This window comes from Equus caballus, chromosome 16 (genome assembly GCF_041296265.1).
Source record: "Equus caballus isolate H_3958 breed thoroughbred chromosome 16, TB-T2T, whole genome shotgun sequence".
NCBI classification, from domain to species: Eukaryota; Metazoa; Chordata; class Mammalia; order Perissodactyla; family Equidae; genus Equus; species Equus caballus.
The window spans coordinates 76,691,838-76,717,931 of NC_091699.1; the positions used below are offsets into that span (position 1 = coordinate 76,691,838).

At 50.0% G+C, this 26,094-nt stretch overlaps 1 protein-coding gene across 6 annotated transcripts in view; it reads left to right on the forward strand.

Moving 5' to 3' along the window:
* RFTN1 (raftlin, lipid raft linker 1) overlaps nucleotides 1-24,687 on the forward strand; it is a 198,120-nt gene extending 173,433 nt beyond the window's left edge. For all 6 annotated transcript variants that reach the window (XM_005600912.4, XM_023620891.2, XM_070238110.1 and 3 more), the window contains exons 8-10: nucleotides 11,430-11,533; nucleotides 14,090-14,171; nucleotides 23,352-24,687. In XM_005600912.4, the coding sequence (XP_005600969.2) occupies nucleotides 11,430-11,533; nucleotides 14,090-14,171; nucleotides 23,352-23,756 (591 nt within the window). In that variant the 3' untranslated portion in view covers nucleotides 23,757-24,687. The remainder of the gene's footprint in view (nucleotides 1-11,429; nucleotides 11,534-14,089; nucleotides 14,172-23,351) is intronic.
* Nucleotides 24,688-26,094: the final 1,407 nt, after the last annotated feature.

Here is a 26,094-nt window from a genome sequence, read left to right on the forward strand (position 1 = left end):
TTTGGGCAGGCAGCGCTAGAGCAGTGGTTCACAAACCTTGCTGATCCTCAGAATCACCTGGGGATTTCCTAAAAATACCCATTTCCAGGCACCAGCCCTGGAGATTCAGAGTTAGTAGGTCTGGGGGTGGAGATTAGAGATCTGCATGTTAAAAAACCAGCCATCCTGGAACCGCTAGACTGCAGGACCACCCTGCTCCCTTCCAGCTTTAATAAGTGGGGGTGCATGGTTGACCCATTGCTTATAAGTCAAGTGGTCCCTTTGAGGCAGAATTCTTAAACATGCTCTTCAGCTGAAGTGGAAGATGGGGTATCGCTTTGTTGATGGAAACCCAGGAGTGCATCTGTTACAGGCTCTGGGGCATTTATCTTCAGGCTGTCATGGAGCAGTAGCAAGCCAGCGAATAGAAGGGGTACTCAACAGTCAGGAGTCTGACATGTCCTGAAGCTTGGATATTCCTGTTGGAGATTTCCAGCACCTCAGAAGCCTTATTGGAAGTCCACTTACCAGGAGCAGGGTCCTCAGAGGATGTACTGTGGGATTTAATGTAACATAATTTGGCTTCAGGGAGAGGGGAGTATGAGCAGAGGGTTGAGTTAGAATTGTGGTAACCATAGCAACGAGACCTTGACAATTGGGTCACCACGAATTGACTGAAGAAAATATTGACCGTAGGCTGAAGTGGGAATGTGGCACCTTGAATTTCCCAGGTGGAGAAAGCCAGGGAGAGAAAATCAGTTCTGTTGAACGTTGCACCTTTTTGCAAGTTCCACCCACTTTTTTTTCCAGAGTGAACCTAATGCCACGACAGCCCAGTGTCGTGTGGCTTTGTCTGTTGCTAGCTTGCCCAGTGACGGTGCAATAACCCTTTGACTTCCGTTTCCTCCTCCATTATGATTTTGAACCAACCTTTGTTCGGGGACATCATCTGGGTTAGCGTTCATGATTATTGGTGTGCTGTCAGGAATCTACTATAGTTGAAGGTGAGGACTTTGACGAACTTTTAAGTTCTAGGGAGTTTGCTGACAGACCTCCCCCACTCTACTCCAAAGTAAATACTTTTTAATTATATGCTGTGGGAAAGCTCTTTTTAAATTCTCTCTTTTCTAGGTAGTAGATAAGATGGAAAAACAAGAAAGAAAGGTTTAAAGTGTGATCCTTCATCCACCTCGTATTGTCTAAAGTGAGTAATAAAGTGGGAAATCCTATGTATTCCCAGAAAGTCTAATTTCCTCTCGCTCATCAAAGCAAGTGGGATGGACTTGGCAAGTCCCTGGATGGAGAGAATGTTTCTTGTTTAATTGTTATCAAACAAAGCTGTTTCCAAGTCTGCTGGAGAGGACAGGCTCACCCCTGATGCTTTCAGCCTGTGTGGAAAATGTCAGCTTCTGGAGGATGTAAGGCTCGTGCTGTCGCAGTATGAGGTCCCGCTGAGCAGCCCACAGGATGTAACAGCTTTGAGCTGCTTAACTGTTTGTGCTCAGAACTACAGCGTCTGTCTCTGCTAGTGGTCAGAGTCGGCCCCAGCCCTCGCCCCCTTAACCTCGAAACATCTGGCCTCCTCACCTCCAGTGTGATCTGGGAGCCCTTGTATTATAACGCACCTGGCCAGGTTCTCATTCTGCCAGTGCAGGCGCATGTCAGCAGACAGCTCTGATAGTGTGTATGGCATGCCATCCTGTCCCTCCGCCCCACAACCCTTTTCTGGCTCCTGTGTACGTGACTTCAGAGAAACCGCATGTACTAGGACCAAACCACCTCGCTTGTCCTAGAATCCAGGAGGGTGTTATCTTGCGCATGCAGGTTTGGTTTTCCTGCCAGCTCGGCGTGCATGGTACTTTCGGAGAAGCCAGGGCAGCGTCTCGAGCTAGGACATTCTTCCCCAGTGTGGGTTTTTATCTCTCCCTCCCAGGGTAGGCTGGTGGCCGTGCTGGGCCTCACGGTAGGGTATCATAAATTAGACTTCAGGGCTCCCGAAGTGATGCCAGGTCACAGTGTGTCTGGTATGGAGGAAATGAGGGCTAGGTGTGCCAGCTTGGAGGGTGGTGAAAAATTAGCAACACTGAGCTCTGTTCAGTAACAGCTATTACATTGTATTTCATTCAGATCGGATGAGGTGACTTTCACTACGATTTTCCTCCTAGAGATTTGCCTGGGCATTCGGCTCTTCCTAGAATAATAGTAATATATCAGCTTCTGCTGTGGAATAGAGCCCCTCAAACTTAGTGAATTAAAATAACAACGCTTTATTGTTGCCGGTGAGTTGACAGGTCAGCTGGGTGATTCTGCTGATCTGGCCTAGACTTGACTCACCTGGGCTCGCTCGTGTGTCTGCAGTCACCGACGGGTCCACTGACAGCTAGCTGGTCCAAGGTGGCACCTCTCACGTCTGCTGGTTGGTTGGGCCATGCGTCTCTCAGCCAAAAGGCTAGCCTGGGCTTGTCCTCCTAGCACAGGCAGGGTTTCACGAGAGCAAGTGGAAGCAGCAAGGCCCCTCAAGGGTTCAGAACTCCCCTAAGGTCACGTCTACCACCTTCTGTGGGTCAGAGCAAGACACAAGACCAGCCTGGATTCAAAGGGTGGAGAAATGGACTCTGTCTCTTTATGGGAGGAGCTGCAGAGTTATGCTGTAAAGACGCCTGGATACAGGGAGGTAATAATTGAGGCCACTTTTGCAAATAATGTGTCTCGGTAACAATTATTATTTTGTTGGGTTCCCAAAAGGCTAGGGAGTCTGTTGCCTTTCTTGTGTGGTGGAGAAAATCAGGCAAAGATGTGAATTAACCAGCAGGGTGGGTAAGCGGCTTGGAACGGGAGCCTCTACACACGGCATGTATTTTCATCTGCTCCCTTTTCCACATCTGAGAACTAAGCTTTTTTTTCCCCCCTTTTTTTAATGTATTCTCTTTGAATGTTATGAAAGCCAAAGTTGTCTAAAATGAGAGCGACTGCTTTCTTAGACTCTATTATGTTGGCCTAATTACATATCAGCAAAATGTTTTTCTGGGGCATTGTGAGTAAAACAAAGAGGAAAACAACATCTCCAGCGGGCCCAGCATCCTCAGCCCTCCCTCCGGCTGGCAGAGGCTATGGTCCTGCTGGAGGCCGGGGGGAGGATGAAGACCAGGAAAGCAGGGATGCTGCAGCTGCTGGGCTTTGCCCTTGCCCCAGAGAGAACTGAGGGGCCAGTTGTTTCTTCCTCGCTCCTTCCCTCCAGCACATCTCATGGTGGCCTCCATCCGGTTGGGGAACCATATGCTTACTCTCCCCTCCCTGCCCCCAAGACCTGGATCGGCTGGGGCAAGACAAGAGGCTCACACATCTTTCCTTCCCAGGTGCCCAGCACAGAGCCAAGTTGCCTGAATGTGGAGATTCATAATGATGAGTAGTGGTACCAGGTATCGCCTTGCCCATTAGGATACTGAAGGATTTGCTGAGTTTTCTGCAAGACTGTCCCAGTGTTATAGCATCCACTTTCCATTTGATAAATAGAGGTGAAATGTCCCTTCTTTCCAGCTTGGCATTCCCTTCCTGCCCCACCTTTGCATCTCTACCTTCCATCATGTGAGCGCGTGACTCGTATCTTCTCCATGTGCCATGGTGGCCAGGGTCTCTGCTGAGCCTGGCACAGTCAAGGCAAACCCCAGATTTCCTAAGGGCGTGTTTACACGCCATGTCTCGTCCTCACCACCAGCCACTGCTCACCCTCTTGCCGTCTGACACTTCCCTCCTGAAATGTCCTGGCCGTGGTCCCCCGAGACCCCACCGTCCACTCCAGAGGTGGTTTTGCAGGCTTTGTGTTGCATGCCCTCTCAAGACATTAGATGGTATGGATCTTTCTTCTTAAGATTTTTCCCACCCTGGACTGTTCAAGAGCTGATTCCGCCCAGTTTAGTGTTTTTTATTCATCTTTTGCTTCCGTCTCTCACCAGGAGATCCAGTCCTCAGCCAGCCTCACCCCTCCTTGAGCTTTCATACCCTGCATTGGCCAATGCATCTGGGTCTTAATCTTCCTTCTAACCTTTCCTTGGTTTTAGCCTGTGTATTAGTTTGTTATACCTGTTGTAACAAATTACTACAAACTTGGTGGCTTAAAACAACACAAATTTATTCTCTCATAGTTTTGGAGGCCAGAAGTCCAAAATGGGGTTTAAGGGATTAATATCAGGGCGGTGGCAGAGCTGCATTCTTCCTGGAGACTTTAGGGGAGAATCTGTTCTTTGACTTGGCAACTTCTAGAGGCCAACCTGCTCCTGGCCAGTCACTCTGACCTCTACTGCCGTCCTCACACCTCCTTCTCTGACTCTCCCCCTCCTCCTGCCTCTCTCTTCGGAGGACCCTTTTGATTACATTGCACTTGCCTGGATAATCTCCCCATCTCAAGATCCTTCACTTAATCACGTCTGCCAAATCCCTTTTACCATGGAAGGCGACATATTCATAGGCTCCAGGGGCTAGGACATGGACGCCTTTTGCTGGGATGGGTGAGCATTCTTGTTTCTACCACAGACCCCACTTCATCCAGCTGCCTCCCGGACCTTGCCACACATTCCTAAAACTCAGCATGTCTAAAATGGCATTCATTCTCTCTCATTGTCCTCCTTGTCCTGTATGCCCTGGTTTGACCCAGGAGCAGCCATTCCCCAGGCCCCCAAGCCATCGTATGGATAAAACAATTTATTTAATAAGAGCCCAACGTTGATGGACACTTGGCTGGTCTCCAGTGTTTCACTATTGCAAACAGTTCTCCAGTAAATAACTTTGGACATTTGTCATTTTTTATATATAGGTTCAATTCCCAGAAATGGGATTGTTGGGTCAAAGGGTAAATGTATTTGTAATTTTGAAAGATACTGTCAAATTGTTCTCCATGAGGTTGAACCAGTTTGCCCTCCTGCCAGCGATGCAGGAGAATGCTTGCTTCCCCACAGCCTTGTCAACCAAGTAGTTGTCAAACTTTTGGGTTTTTACCAAGATGATAAGTGAAAATATGATATCCCAGGGTCGTTTTAATTTTCATTTCTCTTATTTGTGAGATTTGGGCATTTTTTCCTGTCCTTAGTGGCCATTTGAATTTCCTTTTCTGTGACTCTCTTCCTATCTTTGTCCATTTTAGAATTGGTATAACTGGATATTTTTTCTCATCAATTTTTAGGAGCTCTTTGTTGTCTGTATTATGAGCTACAAATATTTTCCCATCTTGTCATTTGTCTTTTGACTTTGCTTGTCTTTTGTCATGCAGAAGGGTTTTTATGTCACCAGATTTATTACTTATACTTTATGGCTTCTGGATTCTAAGTTAGTTAGAAAGGGCTTCCAGAAGGCCCTTTAAAAATTAAAATAATAAAATTGTGTTAAATGTGGGGACTTGGACATAGGCATCTATTTCTTTCCTCTTCTGAAAAATCCCAGTGAAATGATACTAGAGAGGAATGGTAGATAGGAAGTCAATCCTCATTATTCACAGATTTCATATTTTCGAATCCTGCTTGCTAAAATTTATTTGTAACCCCCAAATCAATACTCATGGTGCTTTCACAGTCCCTTGCAGATATATGTGGAGTGGCGGACTTGAACAGTCATGTGCCTGTTCCCAGCTAAGGCGACACTCTGCCTTCTCATTTCAGCTCCCATGCTGTAGACAAGTGTCCCTTTTGCCGTGTAATGCTGACATGCTGTTTAGCGTTCCTAAGCACAAGAAGGCTGTGATGTGCCTAATGGGGCCAATATGTGTGTTAGGTCAGCCTTGTTCAGGTGTGAGTACAGTGCTACTGGCCATGAGGTTCAATGTTAATGATCAACAATATGTATTAAACAAGGTGTCTTTAAACAGAAACACATAAAACAAGGTTATGTACTCATTAGTTGACAAAAATATGACCAGGGGCTCACAGGAACCTAACCTTGTGTTTCTCCTAGAAACAATGGCTCAGTATTCAATAATTCAGTGTCTGGGCCTGGTATAGAACTTAACTCCCACGTGTAATGAAATTCACTGTAGATGGATGGATGGATGGATGGATGGATGGATAGATACAAGAACTAAAAGATTGGAAGAGGATGATTGATTTCATCAAATTTTTAGAAGATGGAGAGGGCATGGAAGAATGCTAATTTACGATTTAGTGAAGCGAAGAAAGCTGCAGCCTGGGTGTAGAAGGGAGCCATTTTCTCTTGCAGAATCCAAGAAAAGCTCTGGTCTTCAAAGCACAAATCACCACGGGATGGTGGGAAGTGAACCGCAGAGCTGAAAACCAGGGCGTTGGTTAAAGTCCTTGTATGGTGTGGTAAGATCGCAGGCTCCCGTCTCTGCCCCCTCCACCCCAGTAAGTGTAGAGAGAGTGCAGGGGGCAGAAGAAAGCACTTAAAATATAGAGAGAAAATATATGTATCCATGAAACAAAAACAAGATGCTATAAAAAAGAAACAAAAGATTAGAAAGAGCTTTCGGATCCTAAAAATAAGGCAGCAGGAAATTTTAGAACATGATCAAAAGGCTGGAAAACGAAGTAAAGGAAATCTTTCAGAAGGTGAAATAAAAGGAGTGAGAAAATGGGGGTTGGGGAAGGTAATAAAATTAAAATATCAATCCTACACTTTGACTAATAGGAAGTCCAGAAAGAAAGAAGACAGAAAATGGAGGAGAAAAAAATTATCAAAGAGGGCCTGCCCTGGTGGCCTAGTGGTTAAGTTCGGCACACCCTGCTTTGGCAGCCCGAGTTTGGTTCCCAGGCACAGACCTACACCACTGGTGTGTTAGTGGCCATGCTGTGGCATCAGGTCATGTAAAAAAAGAAAAAAAGAGGAAGATTGGCAATGGATGTTAGCTCAGGGTGAATCTTCCTCAGCAAAAAAGAAAAATCAAAGGAAAAAACAGAACACTTTTCAGAACTGAAGGACAAGAATCCTCAGGTTGCAAAGCCATCAAGTATACAGCCCTTTGAGTAAAAAAAGACCCATGCAAAGGCACATTGTGAAATTCTGGAAGTGCATAGGGGAAAATATCCTAAAACCTTCCAAAGTAACACCATAGGTTACACAAAGTATTAGTAATCCAAATAAATATCTCAATAGCAATGCTGACATTTAGAAGCTAGTGGAGCAATAGTTTCAAAATTTTAATGGACAGTTAGATTTCAGTCCAGATTTCTGTACCCAAACTGTTAGTTAAGGGTGAAGACAAAGACATTTTTAGGAATGTAGGGATTCAAATGACATCTGGGGCATCAGTTCCTAGGAAATCAGTAGAGGATGTGCTCCAGCAAAATGAGGAAGAAACTGAGAAAGAAAAAACACCAGCCATAGACAGCAGTGGAGGGAGAACCTACAGAAAGCAGCCAGAGCAGATGGGAGCAAGGGTATAGAAAGCTCCAGAAATGATGTCTTCAGTAGAAAAAAATAGAACTAGTGTATTTAGGCACGTGAGATATTTATAAATAGGCATAAAATAGAGGTGCTGGAACATGTGGAATAAACTAGTGATGGGTTCATGTGCAACCAGACAGATGGAAAGAAAAAATTGAGGTCATGATTAACTCCAGGAAAAATAAAGGGTTATATAAAAAAAGAAGGCATGGTCATAGGGCATTACTTGACCCAGCATTGAGATATATTTACAAAGTTATAATAACACAAACACGGACTTGATTAATTAAAATTACATTATAACCATTTGGGGCATTAAGAAAGAAGATAGAAATGTGTATGGGAGTGCTGAGCCTTCATTTCCCATGGTAGGAAATGAAAAGATATCTAAAATTGATGAGTAAAGAAATAGTAGTAGAAACGTACCTTGCCAATAAGCGTTGCACAGTAGTATTTGGGTAACAGTTTTACACAAGACCCACAAGTGTTTATGGCCGGGCTCTGTACGTGCCCTCTCAGTGAAAAGCTAGGGCCCAGCCCTGTGGCTGTCAGGGACAGAGGCAAATAGTCCCCAGTCACTTTCCAGATACAGAGACCATCCCAGAAGTGGTCCCCCACACTTTTTCAGACACGGGAAATTGAATTGCTCTCTTCATTTACAGTCATGTATAAGGAGCAAAGTATTTTCTTTGAAACTGCTTTTCTCCCACATTGCTTCCATAAACTAAAGCAGGAGAAAAGAGAAGAGCAAACTGACATTCAGGCTACAGACTTTCTCACTGCACCCGTGTGTTCCCCCCTAATTATTGCCCTGTGCGGAGGATCTTTAAAAATGATCAGAAGACAAATGCATTTCTTCATGAGCTCTCCGTTCTGTTGTCATCATTTTTGGGGGGTAAGGGAAGGTTGTGCTGGATGTCCTGTTTCTTTCATCGATTTGTGACCACTGGAGAAATTATAGGGAACAAAGGAAGAAGAGCCTTAAATACAAATGAATTCCTTTTATACACGTTGAAAAACCACAGGACATGCTCCATTTTTTTAACACTCCAGGTGTGATCGGAGATTACATATCCACGCAGGTGAGTGGAGAGTTAATTAAAATTGTTGCTCCTACTCCCAGAAAGAAATGTCTTTTTGTGTGATAAGCAGGCTGGCTTTGGAGTGCTGTTTGTGCTTTTCTGTTCTCATTGGAGTGTCGCAGAAAAGCAGATCAAAGAGAGCCTTCCATCCACATAGATTTCCCACCACTTTTCTTAGCTAATGGACTTGAAAGCCTGTTCCAGTGGCTGCATGGGGCTTATGTCATATTTTAGAAATGTCATCTTCTTACTGTATTGATAATAGACAAACCGGCTTTGATAGATGCTGATGGAAAACCACGCTCCACATTAATTAAATCAAGACCAGCCCAAATAGTTGGAGTGGGAGAGTCTGGCAGCATGTAGCATCTCACCCCCTACCATTTGTGTTTTACTTTTCAACCCACCATGTGACGGCCAGATATTAACACTTGAGATGGAACCCTCGGCTCTCTCAAGCAGGGCTGTTTTGTTGTTGTGTTTCTCTTTTCCTTTTAGTCTTTATGGTTCTGCACCCTCTGGCTGACATACTCTACCCTGAGGGGAAAAACTGTTTGGGAAAAATCCCGCTGTCTTTCTCTTTAAGATGGTGACAAAACGAAATAAAACAGAGCAAAATAGAGGCAGCCCGTGCGAGGCCCGTCTGAGCAGCAGGTCAGGCTGCCGCGGGTTGTCCATTGTCTTGCGGCTCAGGGTGCCCGTGGAGAAAGAGACCGGGGAGAAATCCTGGCCGGGGCACAGCCACCAATAAAAGGACTCCATTCTGCCACTCAGGGCTTTGTGAGGCCCCAAAGCTGGTCCTGGTTGCCATGGCTACTGTCTGATTGTGCTGGGTTTGTCACCGCTCTTGATAAAGTGGGAAGGTTACTCTTGATAGGCCCAAGTAATCAGAACCTCGCCAAGCTGGAGAGTGTGGATTTAACATATTTTCCCTCCTCTCTTGAAACCAGGACTGCAAGCATGGGGGCAGGGGTTCTCAGGATAAAGCAGCCACAACAGGTGGTGAGGGGCATGCCCAGCATGAGGGATACTGGCTGTACTGGTCTGGAAGGGAGGTTTCATGGGGCCAGGGGCCTGGGCAGAAAGAGCAGGGTCCCTGGGTCATCTGCTGCCAGCTCTGGCCTGAGTGGGGCTTCAGGCATGGGGCCAGAATGGGGTCCCCTCCTATCCCCCGCCCATAGATTGGTTATACTTGTACCCTCTCTCCTTTCCTCCTTCCCTTCCTGCTCCCCTCTTCATTAACCTCCCTCCTTCCCTCCGTCTCCCGGGCTCCCCTCCATCCCTCCGCTGCACAGTGTCCTAACAGAGCTGATCCTTTCACAGTCTCTCTACTTTTTCTGCTCACCTGGAGAGTGATGGTAAAGGTTTGATTTGAGGTAACAGCTGATGGATTCTGGCTACAGAACTGCAGACACTGAGCTGCATCAGAACTACTAGGAAGGCTCTTTAAGACACAGATTCCCAGGCCCCACCCCCAGAGTTTCTGATTCCACAGGTCTGGGGTGGGGTCCCAAGTATCTGCATTCCTAACAAGTTCCTGGGTGATACTGATGCTGCTGACTCGGGGGCCATGCTTGGAGAACCTCTGAAATCGTCCAAGGCTTATTTTATACAGCTGAGCAAACTGAGGCTCCTGAAGGATAAATTAGTCACCAGCAGTTCAGGCGACATGGTAGCCACACTGAGACAAGTGCTCAGTGACAGGAACTTTGTCATTTGAAGAGGCAGGCTGGTTGTTCCCTCGTCTCTCTTCCAGCACCCTAGCTCAGGGCAGCCAGATGAGCTGGTTCTATTCCCACAAGGCCTCCAGCAGGACAGCCACTCACCACCGATGGTCCTCTTCTGAGCAAGGCTGCTCCTGAGTTCAGCTCACCCTCCTCGGTGCTCCAGGCTCAGCGTGGTCTTCCATGTGTCCGTGCTGGAGTTATCCCTCTGGAATGCCCTTTCCCCAACTCTGCCTGTCCAATTTCTGCCCAGCCTTGAGCCCCAGGACACCTGCTTTGACCACGGCCAGCATCCTTCCTCTTCTGCTGACCTTCGAAGCCTCGTGGCCCTGCCACTGGGCCATTTTGTATTTCAGTTTCTTGCATGTTTGTGCTCTTGCCTCTGCTGGACTGTGAGCTCCAGCGGCAGGACCTGCTGTCATTCATCTTTGCACCCACCATGGCTCCGAGACACCAGCTGAACAAATCCGCACGGCCGCCTCCTTTGGAAGGAATCTGGACACATGTTTGAGATGTTCCAAAGCCTTCCTCACAGAGATGGGAGCCCAGTGGACACAGGCGGGGGCGGGAGCTGTGCTTTCAATGTTAGTGAGGAGCCCAGAGTAAGAAATTAGGCCGGCTGCAGGGAGAAAGCGTGACCTGGAACCCAGTGCGGGGGCCTCAGGTTAGGGTTCGCTCCCTGTGGGAGCAGGGCTGAGTTGTTAAATTGAAAGGCAGTGTTACCTACCCACGATGATATGAAATAAAACACAGCAGTGTTCATTTACCCCTTAATGGCAGGACGGTAACACAAATGGTATGTGTATGGGGTGTATGTGTGTGTGTGTTGCTGCTGTGGCTGGATGCAAACGACTTGATCAACTGTCAGATGTAATCTAACTCCCCACGACGCGCTCCAGAATCACCTGGAGCAGCGTGCCTTGTCATATGGCCCAAATACGTCTTTGAGGCACGGTGATCGTGCTTCTTCAGTGAAATGCACAAGAGGCTATTCATCCAGACAAGAAGAAAACAAAACTGATGAATTAGTCCTATGGCTCTAAATCCTTGCCCACTGCACAGACTGAGTGGGGGCCCAGAGAGAAATCCCGTACTGGCAGTTGGGTTCCGAACTCTTGAAGCCTTGCGGAGCTGGGCCTCCAGGCTGCAGGGCGCCCGCCCCTTTCTGCTTTGTTGAGTAAGCAGATTGAGCATCCCCTCCAGTCACTCAGGTGACGGCTTAGGCAGCAGCAGCCCTCACAGTGGCCTTTCTCCCCAGGGCGTCGAGGTGCAGACAGACTACGTGCCCCTGCTGAACTCTCTGGCGGCCTATGGCTGGCAGCTCACCTGTGTGCTACCAACTCCTGTTGTCAAGACGACCAGGTAACAATAACCGCCATTATTATTATTATTATTGAACACTTACTCTGCTAGGCACTGTTCCCAATGAGCACTTCATGTACATCACTTATCTAATCTTTGTGACAAGGCTGTGAGGCTGGTGTGGTTACATAAACTCTCCAACAGAGAAGTGGCAGAGCCAGGACTTCAGATTCTTAGCCACCCCTCCAGGAGCACTCCCTGCACCCCTTTTCCCACGTGGGGAACCTTGGTCAGTGAGTCATTACTGCCCAGCATGGCGAAGATAAGCCACATGGGCTGAGGAGGCCCAGGGCTCTCAGATGCAAAAGACAGTCAGCACCTACTGTGTGCCCTGTGCTGGACGGGGTAGGCACGTTGCATGTAAAAATCCCATTGAGTCCTCAAAAAATCCTATGAGCTGGGACTTTTTTTATTTAACCCATTTTACAGCTGAGGAAAGTGTGGCCAGGGGGGTTGAAGGACTTGCCTAAGATCGTGGCACTGGTCAGCAGCCCCACAAAGGGGATGTGAAGACCTGGATTTTGGCCCTTGCTTGTGGTACTCCTGATAATGTCACATTCATTTATCCATCCTCGGCTCTACCCTCCATCCCTTGAGCCCATGGGCTTATCCCAGCCATACCAACCCTAAAAGGCCTTCCATCTGTATTTTGGGTTTGCTATCTAAACTAGTCCTGCTAACTCTCCTGTGGGATTGTAAGTATAGATATGATTCCCATTTTATAGATAAGGAAACTGAGGCTCAGAGAGGCTTGATCATGTACCTGAGGCCACACAGCCAATATGTGGCAGACCCTGGGACTAGAACCTCAGTCTGCAGTGTCAGGCATTCCTTCTCCTACACCAGGCCACCTCTTTGCTGACCTACAGGGATGCCCCACCTCATGGCCCTCAGTGTGCCACCTTCCCCCAGTCCGGCTGCATACTCACCGTTGCAGGATGATGGACAGCATGAGGCAAGGGTGGTGATCTGAGGGGACAAAAGGAGGTATAACCCCAGAGCCCAGACTGAGGTTGGAGAATAATGGCGACAATCAGTGCCTTTCCTGGGTCCCTCCGCAAGCAGGTCTGGGCCCTCAACATGTCTCCCTCCTGACACTGGGGCACGGTGGGTCCGTGCACCTGCAAGAGCCAGTCTGCAGTCCCCTTTAGACCCTTGGCCACTGGGAGCTGCCATATTGTTTCTCTGCCAAGGCTTCTTTGGGCAAAAGGCGATGCAGCCAAGTGGAAAGAACCCTGGATTTGTGGCCTGAAGTCTTGAACCCAAGTCCTGAGTCTGCCACTTGCAAACAGTCCACCTTGGCCAAGTCATGAGGTTCTTTGAGTCAGTTTCCTTCCATAAGATGGAAGAACGCTTCCCCACCATCCATTCCAGAGGACAAGAATCAGGATGAGAATGTATTTGAACGTGAAGCCCCAGCTAGTTCTGAGCTAAACCCACAGGGTGCAGACAGGTCTCTGTCTCCTCTGTCTGAGATAGTCACACCTGCTAAATAATTCTCCCCAATCCTCCACTTCCTGTGCCTTAAGTGACCCCTCGGGGTGGAGTGGAGAGTGCATGGAGCCAGGCAGATCCAAGCCTGAATCCTTGCTGTGTGATCTCAAGCCTGCTCCTTAACAGAGCTTTCATTTCCTGTCTGTCAAAGTGGTGGTCCCAGTCCTTGGAGCCCTGTGGTGAGGCTTAAATGAGCCATTGCGTGTGAAGTCACCCAGCCCAGCCCGGGAACCAAATAAGAAATGTTAGTCGTATCCCTCTGACACTCCATGCAGTGACACATTGCCTCGGCAGAGAAGACATTTGCAAAATAGAGATTTAAGAAAGTGATCAGAAGGGTGGAGGCAGGGGACAAAACAATATTTCTATCATCTTTAAAGACAGCTCCATAGGGTCCTGCCTTTCTGGGAGGAAAGTATACCCACTGTGCCATAAATATGAGTGGTGCTCCTGAGCTCCCCCTCGCCCGCTTTGTTAATGCCAGTCCCTGCCTGGATGCCTGCCCTTCATCTGTGCACCTGCAGGGGCCATGTGGCCCTGCTGCTCAGTGAAGGTGAATCAGGCAGGTGGCTGGGACCCTGTGCACAGCCAGGCCCTCTGCCCGCTGTTCTCTGACGGCTGATGGCCAGAGCTCATCACCCAGGTCCTCATCTACGCACCCGTCCTGGGCCAACCAGGCCCCTCCGTGGCCTCATTACCAAAGACAGACTGGGAACAGGCCTCCCACCCTTTGAGATTCACTGAAGAAGCCAGTTTGTCATCATTTGGCGAAGACGCTAGCTGTTATTTCATATCAAGGGAAGAGAATTTTCCAGCTACGAAGCTAACTTTGCAAAGATGCCCACAGAGCTTATGTTGGGCCTCTGAGTAGCCCCCTGGAAGCAAGGGTGGGGGCCCTGGGGTGGGAGGGGGGCTTCTTGACTTCTGACCTCTCACTGCTGGTGGCAGCCCTTCCTTTCTGTGGGTGGTTAGCCTGCAAAGTTAGGGTTGGCAGCGTCTGGGCGAGGTTTGGGGTTCCCCCAGGTATAACGTAACTCATTCTCAGCTCCCTGTGTGTTACAGGGAGGGGAATGTGTCCACCAAGCAGATTGTCTTTCTTCAGAGACCGTGTCTACCTCAGAAAATGAAGAAGAAGGAATCAAAGGTAAGGGACCCCGGCCGCATTCCTCGGTTTTCCTTAGGGGACACCATCCTCAAGGGGAGTTTCTACAGCAGCTGGGTGGGCCGCCTGCTCCCACCTCCAAGGGCCTTCAGAGCCCTTGGAGCACCTGAGCCCCTTGGCAAACTGGTCACGCCTGCAGCTGTCCAAATAGGAGAGGTGAGGGCGCTGGAGGCCTGTCTGCCAGTCTCCTGCCGGTCAGGCCAGGGGAGCGGAGGAGAGAGGGTCTTCTAGACACCCAGCATGCCAGATGCTCCCACTAGGTAAACACGGGGTGTAAGTCAGCTCAGCCTGACGGGTGCGGTGGCTGGAGCTCGCGCCCAGCTTCTCTGTTTCTTAACCTCATCACAAGCTGGCTGGAGCTGTGGCCTGCCCCGTAGGATCCCGAGGGACATCAGAATTTGGTGATCTTGGCAGAGAGAACCTGCTGGACCCCCTTTGGACAGGCCCTGACCCGCGGGCCTCTGAGTGACAGCAGCTGGTGTAGGCAGAGGCCAGCCTTAGCCTGTGGCGGTGAGTCCTCAGGCCAGGCTGTCCTGGGACCACCAGGGGACTTTCTCCCCTCACTGGACGTCACATGAACCGTCCTGGAAACACAGTCCACTGAGAGACTGGCCATTCTCAGAACTGTTCCCGTGTTTCCTGAAGTGGAGCCCAGGTCCTCCTTGTGTCCAATGACTCTTGTGTCTGCAGCCTCACACCCCATGCTGTGCAGCCGGCAGGTGCTTTTCCTGGGGGGGGTTCACCAGTTGCTCAGGAAGAAACCAGTGAGTTGAGGGAACCTGCCAAAGCCTGAGTCAGGTCACCTGGAGCCAGCTCGTTCCCCCTTTGATGGCCAAGGCCACGCCCTCTGGCAGAACCTTCTGGACCTGCCCCTCTCCTCATGCTGGCACCGTCCCACGCTCCCCACTCTTGGTTTCTCGTCATCTTTGGACACAGAGCCCAGACGGGAGCAGCCAGCAAGTGAACAGATTGGAGCAGCCCCTTGCCAGCCAACAAATCCAGGGGGGGCCCATGCATGAGAGGAACGCCAGGGAAATGGCAACCTGAAGCCAGATGGGGCAGAGTGCAGGGGAAGGTCTCTCTCCAAGCTCTGAGATGCTAATGTGACAGGTGACAGCAGCAGAGGACCAGAAGGCAACTGCCAAATCCGCCATTAACCACCAGGAGCAGTCAGCCACCGGCTGGAAGATGGATTGGCCCTGGACTGCCGTCAGTTACAGCTTAGCCATAGGCCCACAGGGACAGCATGCAGTCACAGAGCGACATTCAACAACAGCGCACGTGAGGTCTCTATCAGATGCCAAAAGAAGCCCTGCTTCTGCCTTTAAGAGAGGGCGGTGGTGCTGCCTTTTCTTGCTGGCTCTTCCTGGTTTTGGCGCTGGCAGATCCCGAAGGAGAGACACGTGGTTTGATTTTGGTAAAGGCCATGCATCTCACAGAGGGGTACAAGCCGGTGGAAACTCCAGCGGGCAGAGACATTTTAGAGGCAGCGTTTTAAAGCTGCTGGAAGAAGGTAGAATTACTTGCCTCAGGGAAAATCCAGAGAGGATGGGAGTTATTTCCAACCCTAATCAGCTGTACCAATATGGGTTGACTGCTTTCTCTTTTAAAGTACTTACTTATGCCCTGCCCATTCCAAGCATTGGCGGGTGTCAAGCGCTTGTTCTCCACGAGATTCTCTAAGTCACCTCACTGGTGGAGTCTCAAAGAGGGGACTTTCCAGCCAGATGTCTTCTCTCCATCTCATCGTCCCCACCATCCACTCCTCAGGGGACTTGGGTCAGCATCCTGCTCCCCCGAGGTCTGTGTACCCCCATGACCATGGTAGTGACGCCATCTGGTCCTCACTGCGCGTGGGCTCCCCGCAGCACTGACACTGTCAGCCACTCCCCACCTCTGGAAGCACCTTTTCCTCTTGGCACTGTCCCACCACTCTCCTGGTTTTCCACCAGGTTCCTCGGGGTTCAGATCCAGCCCCATTTCTCTTCTCACTCTTACCTCCTCCTTAGAAAATCTCCATTTGGGGCCAGCCGGCTGGCGGAGTGGTTAAGTTTGCTCACTCCGCTTCCGTGGCCTGGGGTTTGCCAGTTCAGATCCTGGGCACGGACCTAGCACCGCTTATCAAGACACTCTGTGGCAGCATCCCACATACAAAATAAAGGAAGACTGGCATAGATGTTAGCTCAGGGCCAATCTTCCTCAGCAAAAAGAGGAGGATTGGTGGCAGATGTTAGCTCAGGGTTAATCTTCCTGAAAAAAAAGAAAAATCTCATTCATCACCAGAGTGAGAAAGGCTTACTGTCCACCTCTGTGTCCATAACTCTTACATCTGCATTTCTGCCCTCACTTCTCCCCAGGGACCCCAGCTCCACCTGTGCTGTCACCACTCAGCAATCTCAGAGCAACTCAAGACTTTGGCCCTCCCCCACACCTGACCCACCTCCTCCTACCTAGAGGAATGGCCTGCCTCCCCACACCTAGAGTAATGGCCCGCCTCCCCCACCTAGAGGCATGGCCCGTCTCCCCCACCTAGAGGCATGGCCCGCCTCCCCCACCTAGAGGCATGGCCCGTCTCCCCCACCTAGAGTAATGGCCCGCCTCCCCCACCTAGAGGCATGGCCCATCTCCCCCACCTAGAGGCATGGCCTACCATGGGCTCAGAGGCACCCACCCGCCCATGCACAGGGCATCCTTGCATCACCATGTCCACCCCATTCCCCGCCCCCCAGTATTCAGTCTGTCCTAAGACATGTCTATTTTAGGTCCTAGAAACTGGAACCCCTTCACCTCTCCCTGTCGCCCACCTTGACTACTCTAATCCTCTGCGCACAAGTCCCCTTCAGACATGGGCTCCACTCAGAGCCAACATGATCTTTTAAAAAAACAAATTGAATCATGTCACCCCACTGCTTAAAACACTGTCTGAAGCTTCCTGTTGTTCTTAAAGATGGAATCCCTTGCCGTAGCCCCGTGTGATCAGCCCCATTTTCCGCACTTCAGCACCTTTGGCCTTCATGCTCTTCTGAGTCCCTCCCTGCCCCAGGGCATTGGCCTTGGCTGTTCCCTCTGCCTAGGACACTCTCTTCCTTTGTATTTTCTGAGGACAGGTTCTCTCCCGCCAGACTCGGCCGGGCTCCTTAGTGGTACGCTGGGAAGAACCATGTTCCTCTCTTTCGGACTGTCCTCTAGGTCTCTAATTCTTTGTGATCATCAGCTTATCCTCTACCGGTAGAATCAGACATTAACTCTCTTGGAGCAAAGCTTTTTTTCTACCTGTTGTATGCCCAGTACCTGGCTTTTAGTTGATACTCAACAAATATTTGTTGAATCAATGAGCAAGTAATCCAAATTCTGAGCCCAGGACCTATGTATTAAGTCTAGCACTGACATTTAAGTAAAGAGATCGCAGGATTGGCACTCCAAGGACATAGTGTATTAGTCCTCGTTAATCAGCAAAATGGACAAAATTCTCCCATCAAGACTTTTCAAGGAAACTTCTCTGTGCGTAGGTGAGTGTGGCTTTCAAAGCAAATAGCGAGCTCCTTCGAAGGGAGCAGGTGATTTGTACGGCACCAGAGAAGTCCTCCTTCCGACTAAACCAGTTGAAGTGGAGGCAGATGACGGACAGTTTTTAAAATGTGTGAATTAAATCCATTAGCCCCTGCTGACGTGGACTCAGGACCCACACCGCTGTAAAGGGAAGCAGTTTTTTTCCTTTCCGCCCGTATTTCTGACACGGACGGCTGGTTGGACTCTTTCTTGGTTTAGGCACCGAGGCACACCCGGTGCCCCGGACACCCTGCTTGTTTGATGAGTTTAGTGACTCCCTCTGGGACCACTCAAAACATGGAATGTGTGCTCCGGGCTGGACCGCCTGCCTCACTGTGTGCATGTAAAGCTGTCACTGTCCCGGGGCTGCCGCATCCCCCCGCTCCTCTTCTTGCTTTCTAAGAAGTCAGCTTTTTGAGCCTTGGGATCTGGAGCAATTTTTGTTAAAGACCATGACTGTCCCCAGCTTTAGCAGGAAGAGAAGCCTGGGAGGGGACGGCAGCAGCTGTGAGGATGGAAGGCCGGGGGCTGGAGGAAGCCTTTCCATGGAGGGCAGAGCTGGCGGCTGTGGGAGGGCAGGCGTGGGGGCTGTTTTTCTTAGCTCAGTGGTTCTCAGACTGTGGTCCATGGGCCAGCAGTGTCAGCCTCACCTGGGAGCTTGTTAAAAGTGCAAAGTCTCTGAGTCAGAAACTCTGGGCCCTGGGGGAGTGAGTGGGTAGGAGGCGCCTTCCAGTTACTCCTGATGCCCACTCCAGTCTGAGAGCCAGTGTCTTAGTGGAATGGTTTAGGGCCCTTCCCAGGCTCACCTGTGCACCACCATTCACATTTTATCATCATTGATTTTCTTTTTTAAATGGGCCTGTCAGGGAGCCTTCAGTGTGGATGTGTTTTTAATAAACCAAAAAAAGTATCTTTAATGGCAGTTAAATCTGGATTTCCATTAGCTGACCCCTTGGCCTAATGAGTCAGGCACCTGACCTAGCAGACACAACTTAGATCATACTGCTGAAAGCTGAGGCACCTTGATGAGGTGCTGAGCCATGCAAAGGTGTGTGGCCTCTCCCTTCCTTCCTCCCCTCCCTTCCCTCTAGGGCAAGAGTCTCAAGCCTTTCACTCACCAAGAATGAGAGGCTGGAAGGGTAATGTGGAGCCAGAGACACCTGTGTTTGAATTCCAGTTCTGCTCTTTTCTAGCTGTGTGACTTTGGTCAAGTAACTTAACCTCTCTGCACATCTATGTGCTGATCTATAAAATGGTGCTAGCAGTGCCTAGTGAGAGTGCTGCTTTGGAGATTCAAGGAAATGGGAACCCTAGTCACAGTGTGGGACACCCAACAGGCACCTGGCCAGGTGCTTGTTGTTCCCTTGGCAAGTACCCTACAGTCTGCCTTTGAAACTCGGAACGCTTAGCTTTAGATTATACAGACCACGAGTTTGAGCCATTGTTACTTCCCTGCTTCACAAGAACGCCCCGCAAAGGAGAGGAGGAGGAAAAGGGAAGACGGAAGTCAGAGCGCCCTTGGGACCTGGCTGCAGTACCCAAGACAGCTGTGGCGGGACGGGGGCCCAGGCAGCACAGGGAGTCCATGATGTCACCACAGCCCATCTGAGGACACAGAGAACGGTGCAGTCCCAGAAGGCCTGGGGGTGGCAGGTCTTCCTATGAGGGCTCTGAAGGACGGAAGACCTTGGCTGCAATAGTTCCCACCCCGCTCAGGGCTGACAGCCCAAATCCTCTCTGCCCAGCAGCCCGGGCAGGGTCCTGGGGAAGGTGGCTGGCATGCCTGCCACAGGCCTCTTCCACGGGCTGCGTCCTCCTGGCGCATTGTACCAGGAGATCAACAAATGTGATCTTCTACAGGAAGCTGGATATGGCCAGCATCCAGAGGAACTACGGAAGTCCTGTTGTTTATTTAGCAAGAGCCTCCCTGAGGGAAGATCTGGGTTTGCGTTAGAAAATAACAAGCGTGGAGGTGGGAAACTGGTGCAGGTGGAATTGTCACAGTTGTGTGCCGCCCAACTGCAGAGGGCGCTGTTCATATCACTATAGTGCGAGTGGGCCCCAGAGGCACACCGCGGCTTGGGGGCAGGGACTGCAGTTTTAGAGACGAGGACTTTGAGTCTAGGAGAGATTAATAACTACTTGCCCAAGGACACACAGCTAACGAGAGCCAGAACCGGGATTTGAACCGGGGTCTTAGCCGCCATGCCAGGATGCTTTGACGTTTTAGCATTTAGGGCTTTTCAGCTGAAGCAATCACTTTTTTGGCAAAAGTAAAACTTCCTCCAACTTCTCTGATGGTTTCCCTAACTGCTTCTCAGAGTACTGTAATAGGCAGGCTTAACCGGCCTTTTTCTAAAAACATGCAAAATACAGAGGCTCTGACTGTTTGGGGTGGGGACATCGATAAAAAAAGAGAAAGGCTCCTCCATTTGGGCTGGACTTAAAGGCAGCGGTAGCTGCATATGACGAGGCAGCAGTTATGCTCCATGGTCGCGAGGTGCCCACAAGCCGTGGAGGGTTGGCGTCAGAGGCGGCAGCAGTGGCGCTGAGGTCGGAAGTCAGCATCCTGTAACCGGTGGTTACAGGGCCTCAAGATGCCTGCCTGGCAGTCTCTGCTGAAGGGGGCACCTTTGGGCCGGGGGTCTGAGGCACCAGCTCCCTGGAGAGGGATCCCATTGCTGGAACTCGTGGCTTGTGTGGAAGCAGCTCAGAGTATCCCCAGAGGGAAGGCCGTCAGCTGTGCTACAAGAGAATCCGTAAACAGGAGTCCACCCAACTTCTTCAGGGATTTGCGGAGAGGGCAGGGTGGAGGAAGGCAGGAAGGCAGGATAAATGTTAAATCTTAACCTCAGCATGTCCCTCACTCCTTCTTCTCTACTTTGATGGATTGGTCACCGTTACCAGTCTTGTCCACGAGATGTTAAATCCGAGACTCACATGTTTGTGAAATCTCAGAACGCTGTGAGTGTTTAGGCAAATGTTTTGAGGAAACAGATCTCTACTACTGAGAAATCTGCAGAGGTAGCAGATTTTAAAAAATTCACATAGCACATTTTTGGGTTTTCCTAGCAAAGCACTCAATTATTTCCGATGTGGTAAAGCCTTAAGAAATCGTCTTCCACCGACGGTGCCGCTGCATTCCTGGGCTCCCCTCTCCAGCTTAGCAAGAAGTCGGCAGAACTGAAGGCTTCCTTTATTTTTCTTTCAATCACAGAATGTCTAAGATTTAAGCCCATATTTGGTGAAACCAGTGTGGTGTGACTAAAGTAGAAGGAAATGACTATGGTGGGAATTTAAACTAAACCCCCGTGTATCCTGCAGGTCACTGAGCTGCACCTGCAGGGCAGCGAAGTCGCCTGCCCAGGGTCTCGAGCCACGATCCTCTTCTTCCCAGAGAGACCACTCCCTCCAGCTGGGGGTCCCGACTCTGGCCCTTGCCCACCCAGCTATCTCTCCTCTGAGGGTTTCTCTCTTTTTCTTTGTGCCTTTCACAACCGGTCCTGGCACACCCTGAAGAGTTTGTGGCTGCCATCTTCCCTGGTGCACACTGCACAGCTCTGTGCCGTCTGACTCTGTGAGCACTGAGGACACAAGCCCCACTCAGAGTGGACTGGCCCCCCTCTGAGGTAGAGGCCATCCTGAGGATCCTGACCCCCCAGGATGACAGAAGTCATCGGGGCCTTGCTCAGAAAGATTGGGGGGACCCTTTCTGTTTGGGGTGTGGAAGAGGAGGCTGCAGTCCTTGCTGAGCTGTTAGCCCTCAAAACACATTCCTCTTTTATAAACACAGCGACCCATTTCTCTGAGTCTTCCAAGGTGTTCTCTTTAACACCCTTCTTCCTGCTTCCCTGTCTGCTCAAGCTCATTCGCCCAGATTTGTTCCAGGTGCACAGACTCTCAAACTCTCTTCCTCTGGGGCAGTTCACGTAGTCAGCAGACTCAGCAGGACTTTACATATTTTCCCCTCTTTTCTTCCTCAAATTAGTTTCTCTTTTCGGAGATCAGCCAGACCTGATGTCTTCTGGATGCACCAGTGCCTCCTCACTGAAACCCGAGCTATGTTTTGACTCTGAAATTACAGGACTGTTTCATCCTGAAATGCAGTGTAGCCGGCTCAGCTGGGCACTCTCGTCCTTCCACTCACTCATCCCACAGATGGTTTTTGAGTGCCCACTCTGTGCCGTATCCCAGGGAGACAGGAGTAAGTAGGACAGACGGCATCCCTGACCTTGTGGAACTTAGATCCGGTGTCAGTAACGGTAACAGCACGTCTGGTACTTAGGTGCCAGGCACAGTGCTACGCCCATCACTTAGACTATGTCATCATTGAATGCACATAATACCCTCTAAGGCGGGACTTGGCAGACTGCAGCTCCTGCGCCAAACCCAGTCCACCACCCGTTTTTGTAGATAAAGTTTTATTGGCACACGGTCACACTCACTCGTTTCATGGCATCATCTGTGATGGCTTTTGTGCCACAACGGTAGAGCAGCGGAGACCAGATGGCCCACAAAGCCTAAAATATTTATCTGACTTTTACAGAAAAAGTTACGAACCTTGATTTTACAGAGAATCAAGTTGCTGACCTTGATTTAAGTTAGAGTTCCTGTCCCTGTTGTAGAGGTGAGAACAGGAGGTCCGTGGCGGCGTTGGGACTCTTCACGCCGGCAGTCTCACTCCGCAGCGTCGATATGACCTACTTCTAGCCCAGTTCTGTCGCTGACTGCGCGACCGTGGTCTTCTCTGAGCCTTTGTGGACTTCCCTGTACCATGGGAAATGCTGGGTTGCGGGTCGGGCTCCCTGGGAAGCAGCGTCTGAGACGATTTGGATGGAGGAGGTTTTCCGGGGAAGTGCACTTGGGAACGACACCGGTAGGGAAAGAAGGGTGCAGAGTGGGCAGGGGGAGAGGTTGGGCTGTGAGGCAGTCCCAGAAGTGGCCTCACCAACCCTCCAGGTGGCTCCGGAGCTGGGACGGCCTTTTGGAGTTTCCTGAGTTGGCACAAGCAGGCTGGGCTGTTGGTTGGGCAGTCCTTGGTTGTAGGCTGCCCCAGGAAGGAGTGGGGCCTTTGGGGAGGTGGTGGGCCTCTCAGCCACAGCAGTCCCGCTCCGGGGCTGTGACCCCACCATCCTGCGGGCACATCTGCGCAGTGCAGCCCCATGCTCCGTGCCCCTCTGACTCAGGTAATCCGGGGAGACACTGCCTGTCCGGTGCCTGCTCATCCACAGCCGGCTCAGAGCGGAAGCGAGTAGCTAGCACCCCAGCACTGAGGAAAGGCAGGCCCGTCTCTTCTCCCATCCTGGTCCTCCAGATACCAGGATTCCAGGACTCCCCTTCCCAAGACTTTGGGAGGGGGCCAATGGGAAGAAATACCCTTCCACCCCTGCAAAGCCCTGAAATCCATGTCTAAAATCACACCGTGGAACCCGGCGAGCAGGCCCTGGCGGTGGGGCTGATGCGTTTGGGCTGTGATTCGGGTTTGGTGTCGGTCGTGTTCCAGGAGTCCTGGAATTGTGTGTCTTGCTCCGCGAAGTGACGTGGGTCTAACTGCCGACAACAATCAGCTCACAGAGACTGCATTTCTCTCTCCCCGTCCTCTCTGATTCCTAGTTTCAGTGGCGTTTCTCCCGAGAAGACATGCACACCAGGCAGATGAGGAAATCCAAAGGGAAGCTCAGCGCCAGAGACAAGCGACAAGCAGAAGAGAATGAGAAGAATTTAGAAGACCAGTTTTCCAAAGCTGACGACGTGGGAAACTGTGTGCTGGGTCTGCAGCAGGAGGATGGGGCCCCCGAGGAGATGAAGGTCCCCATCCAAGAGGTCACGGGAGAAGAGCCACATCCTGACAGCCGGCTCTGTGTGGGGGGTGAGGTGGTGCAGAACGGTCCTGCCAGCCACTGCAGGGCCCCGGAGGGGGGCTGCTGTGGGCAGTCTGGTCCCGATCCTGGAGAGGATGCCAGGGAGGGAGGTGCTGAGGAAGTGGCTGCAGAGCCTGCTACAGCAGAAGACAACTGAGTCTCGAGCAGTTGGCGCTGAAGCCTGGTGAGGTGGCAAACCTGGGGAACCCTGCCAGCCTCCAGGTTAAGGGCTGGTTTGCCCTGGTGTTGTGTGTTACCCTTTGGCTTGGCTTGACCTCTCCTTGTGAGCTCACCTGCGCCCTCCGAGGGCCGGGTCCCTGACAGTGTTGGTTTCTGCACATCCATTTGAAACGTGTCATATGCCCCAGTGTTAGAATGCAAGAGGGCAGGTTAATGCTTCTAGACCCGTGGGAGGGTCTGGACCATCCAGTGCCTGTGTCCACCCCCCAGGGCCTCCAGGGAGCATTGGGATAATTCCACGGGCCTCCCTGGCTACAAACCAAGGCTGTTGGTTCTTCATCCCCACACTCTGCTGCTTTCTGCAGCTACTTGGTGATTATAAGACCCCTGGAGCCCCCACAGCTGCCCTTCCCCACCTAAACTCCTCGGACCCTGCTGCTTTTGCAAAGAAAATGACGTTGGGGAGGGGAGGTGCCCCATCCTGGCTTTCCTCAAAGTATTCCCATAAAGACTGGTCCTCTGGAAATGAAGAGGTAATTCTGTTTGTGCCCCTGCTCTTGCAGAATGTACAAGAAAGTATTCTGTGTTAGTATTAATGCCAAAAACTTTTTTTAAAGATTTTGTATTCAGGACATCATATGAACACGCGTTCTTTCTGTCACTTCAGGGCAACCCGACTGGTTGGGAGCCCGTTCTGTGCTATTTTAACTGGTGTATCATTGGCCAGGTTGTTTCCTATGTCTGCTGTCATGTGCTTATGTTGTCGGGAGAGTATTGTGAAGGCTTTAAGTAGATGCCACTGGTAAACCTTGGAGAGAGAATGCCGAGTGTCTTGACCAAAACAACAGCCTGTCTCTTCTCTTTCTCATTTAGTTACTTAAAGCAATAAATCGTTGATGAGTTCAGTACGTTGTGAGTGTTGAGTATTTATCATGTCGCAATGAAAAGTCCTTTCCTACGTCCAGAGGACTCGACCCCATGTCCCACATTCGCTTTCCAGAAGTTTCTAACTCCTGGCAGCGTGACGATTTTGGGGAAGAACATGAAGCTCCTGTGGGAAACAGCAGGGCCAGCTGAGCACGCTCTGCTTTCTGGTCATTTGCACAAAGACAGAATGTGGGTTCAGGAGCCACCAGGGAACTCAGGGCACGGCTACCTCCCATGGCCGGGGTTGGTGGAGACAAATACCTTTTTAAAACAAATGAAAAGCCTGCATCCATTTCTAAGCATGTTTCCAGGCTTTTAAGTAAGTTAATTAACAAGGCAAATCTTTTCCCTGTTTGCTAGTTTGCTAAAATGAAAAACACATGTAATATATTTTCATAGGGCAGAATGGAAAACCCTTGTACAGCCACATTGCACAGTCGTTTTCCTCTTGATTTTTGAGCAAACTTCCTCCACCCTACCCCCAAAGCTTACTGGGAAAGTTTAAAGGCTCTGTTCAAAGAGAAGACAACTAGTTAAACATTACGTCTTTTGGGGCTGGCCCAGTGGCGTAGCCGTTAAGTTTGCGCACTCTGCTTTGGCGGCCTGGGGTTCACCAGTTTGGATCCTGGGTGTGGACCTACGCACCGCTTATCAAGCCACACTGTGGTGGCATCCCACATAGAAGAACTGGAATGACCTACAACTAGGATATACAACTATGTACTGGGGCTTTGGTGAGGGGAAAAAAAAGGAAGATTGGCAACAGAGGTTAGATCAGGGCCAATCTTCCTCAGCAAAAAGAGGAGGATTGGTGGAGGATGTTAACTCAGGGCTAATCTTCCTCAAAAATAAGTAAATAAATATTACATTTTCTAAGTGCAGTAAGTCAGACAGAGAAAGACAATTACCATATGACTTCACTCGTATGTGGAAGATAAACACATAAATACGGAGAACAGGTTGGTGGTTATCAGAGGGGAAGGGGACGGGGACGGAGGGAGGGCAAAAAGGGTAAACGGTACGTGTGTATGGTGACAGGTGGCAACTAGACATCTGGTGGGAAACATGATGCAGTCTCTACAGAGGCTGAAATATAACCATGTACTGCTGAAATTTATATAATGTTATAAAGCAACGTGACCTCAATAAAATGAATTTTTTAAAAATCACATAATTATCTTAATAGATGCAGAAAAGCGTTTGACAAATTCAACACCCATTCATTCATGATAAAAACTCTTAGTAAACTAGGAATAGTGGGGGGAAAATGACATTTTTCACAATTATACTCAGGAATATCTACACAGAGTTTTGATTTCATGAAAATATTATTTCTTAGCCCCATATCTTAGAGGATCACGACCTTTAAAAAATATGCTAGTTAGCAC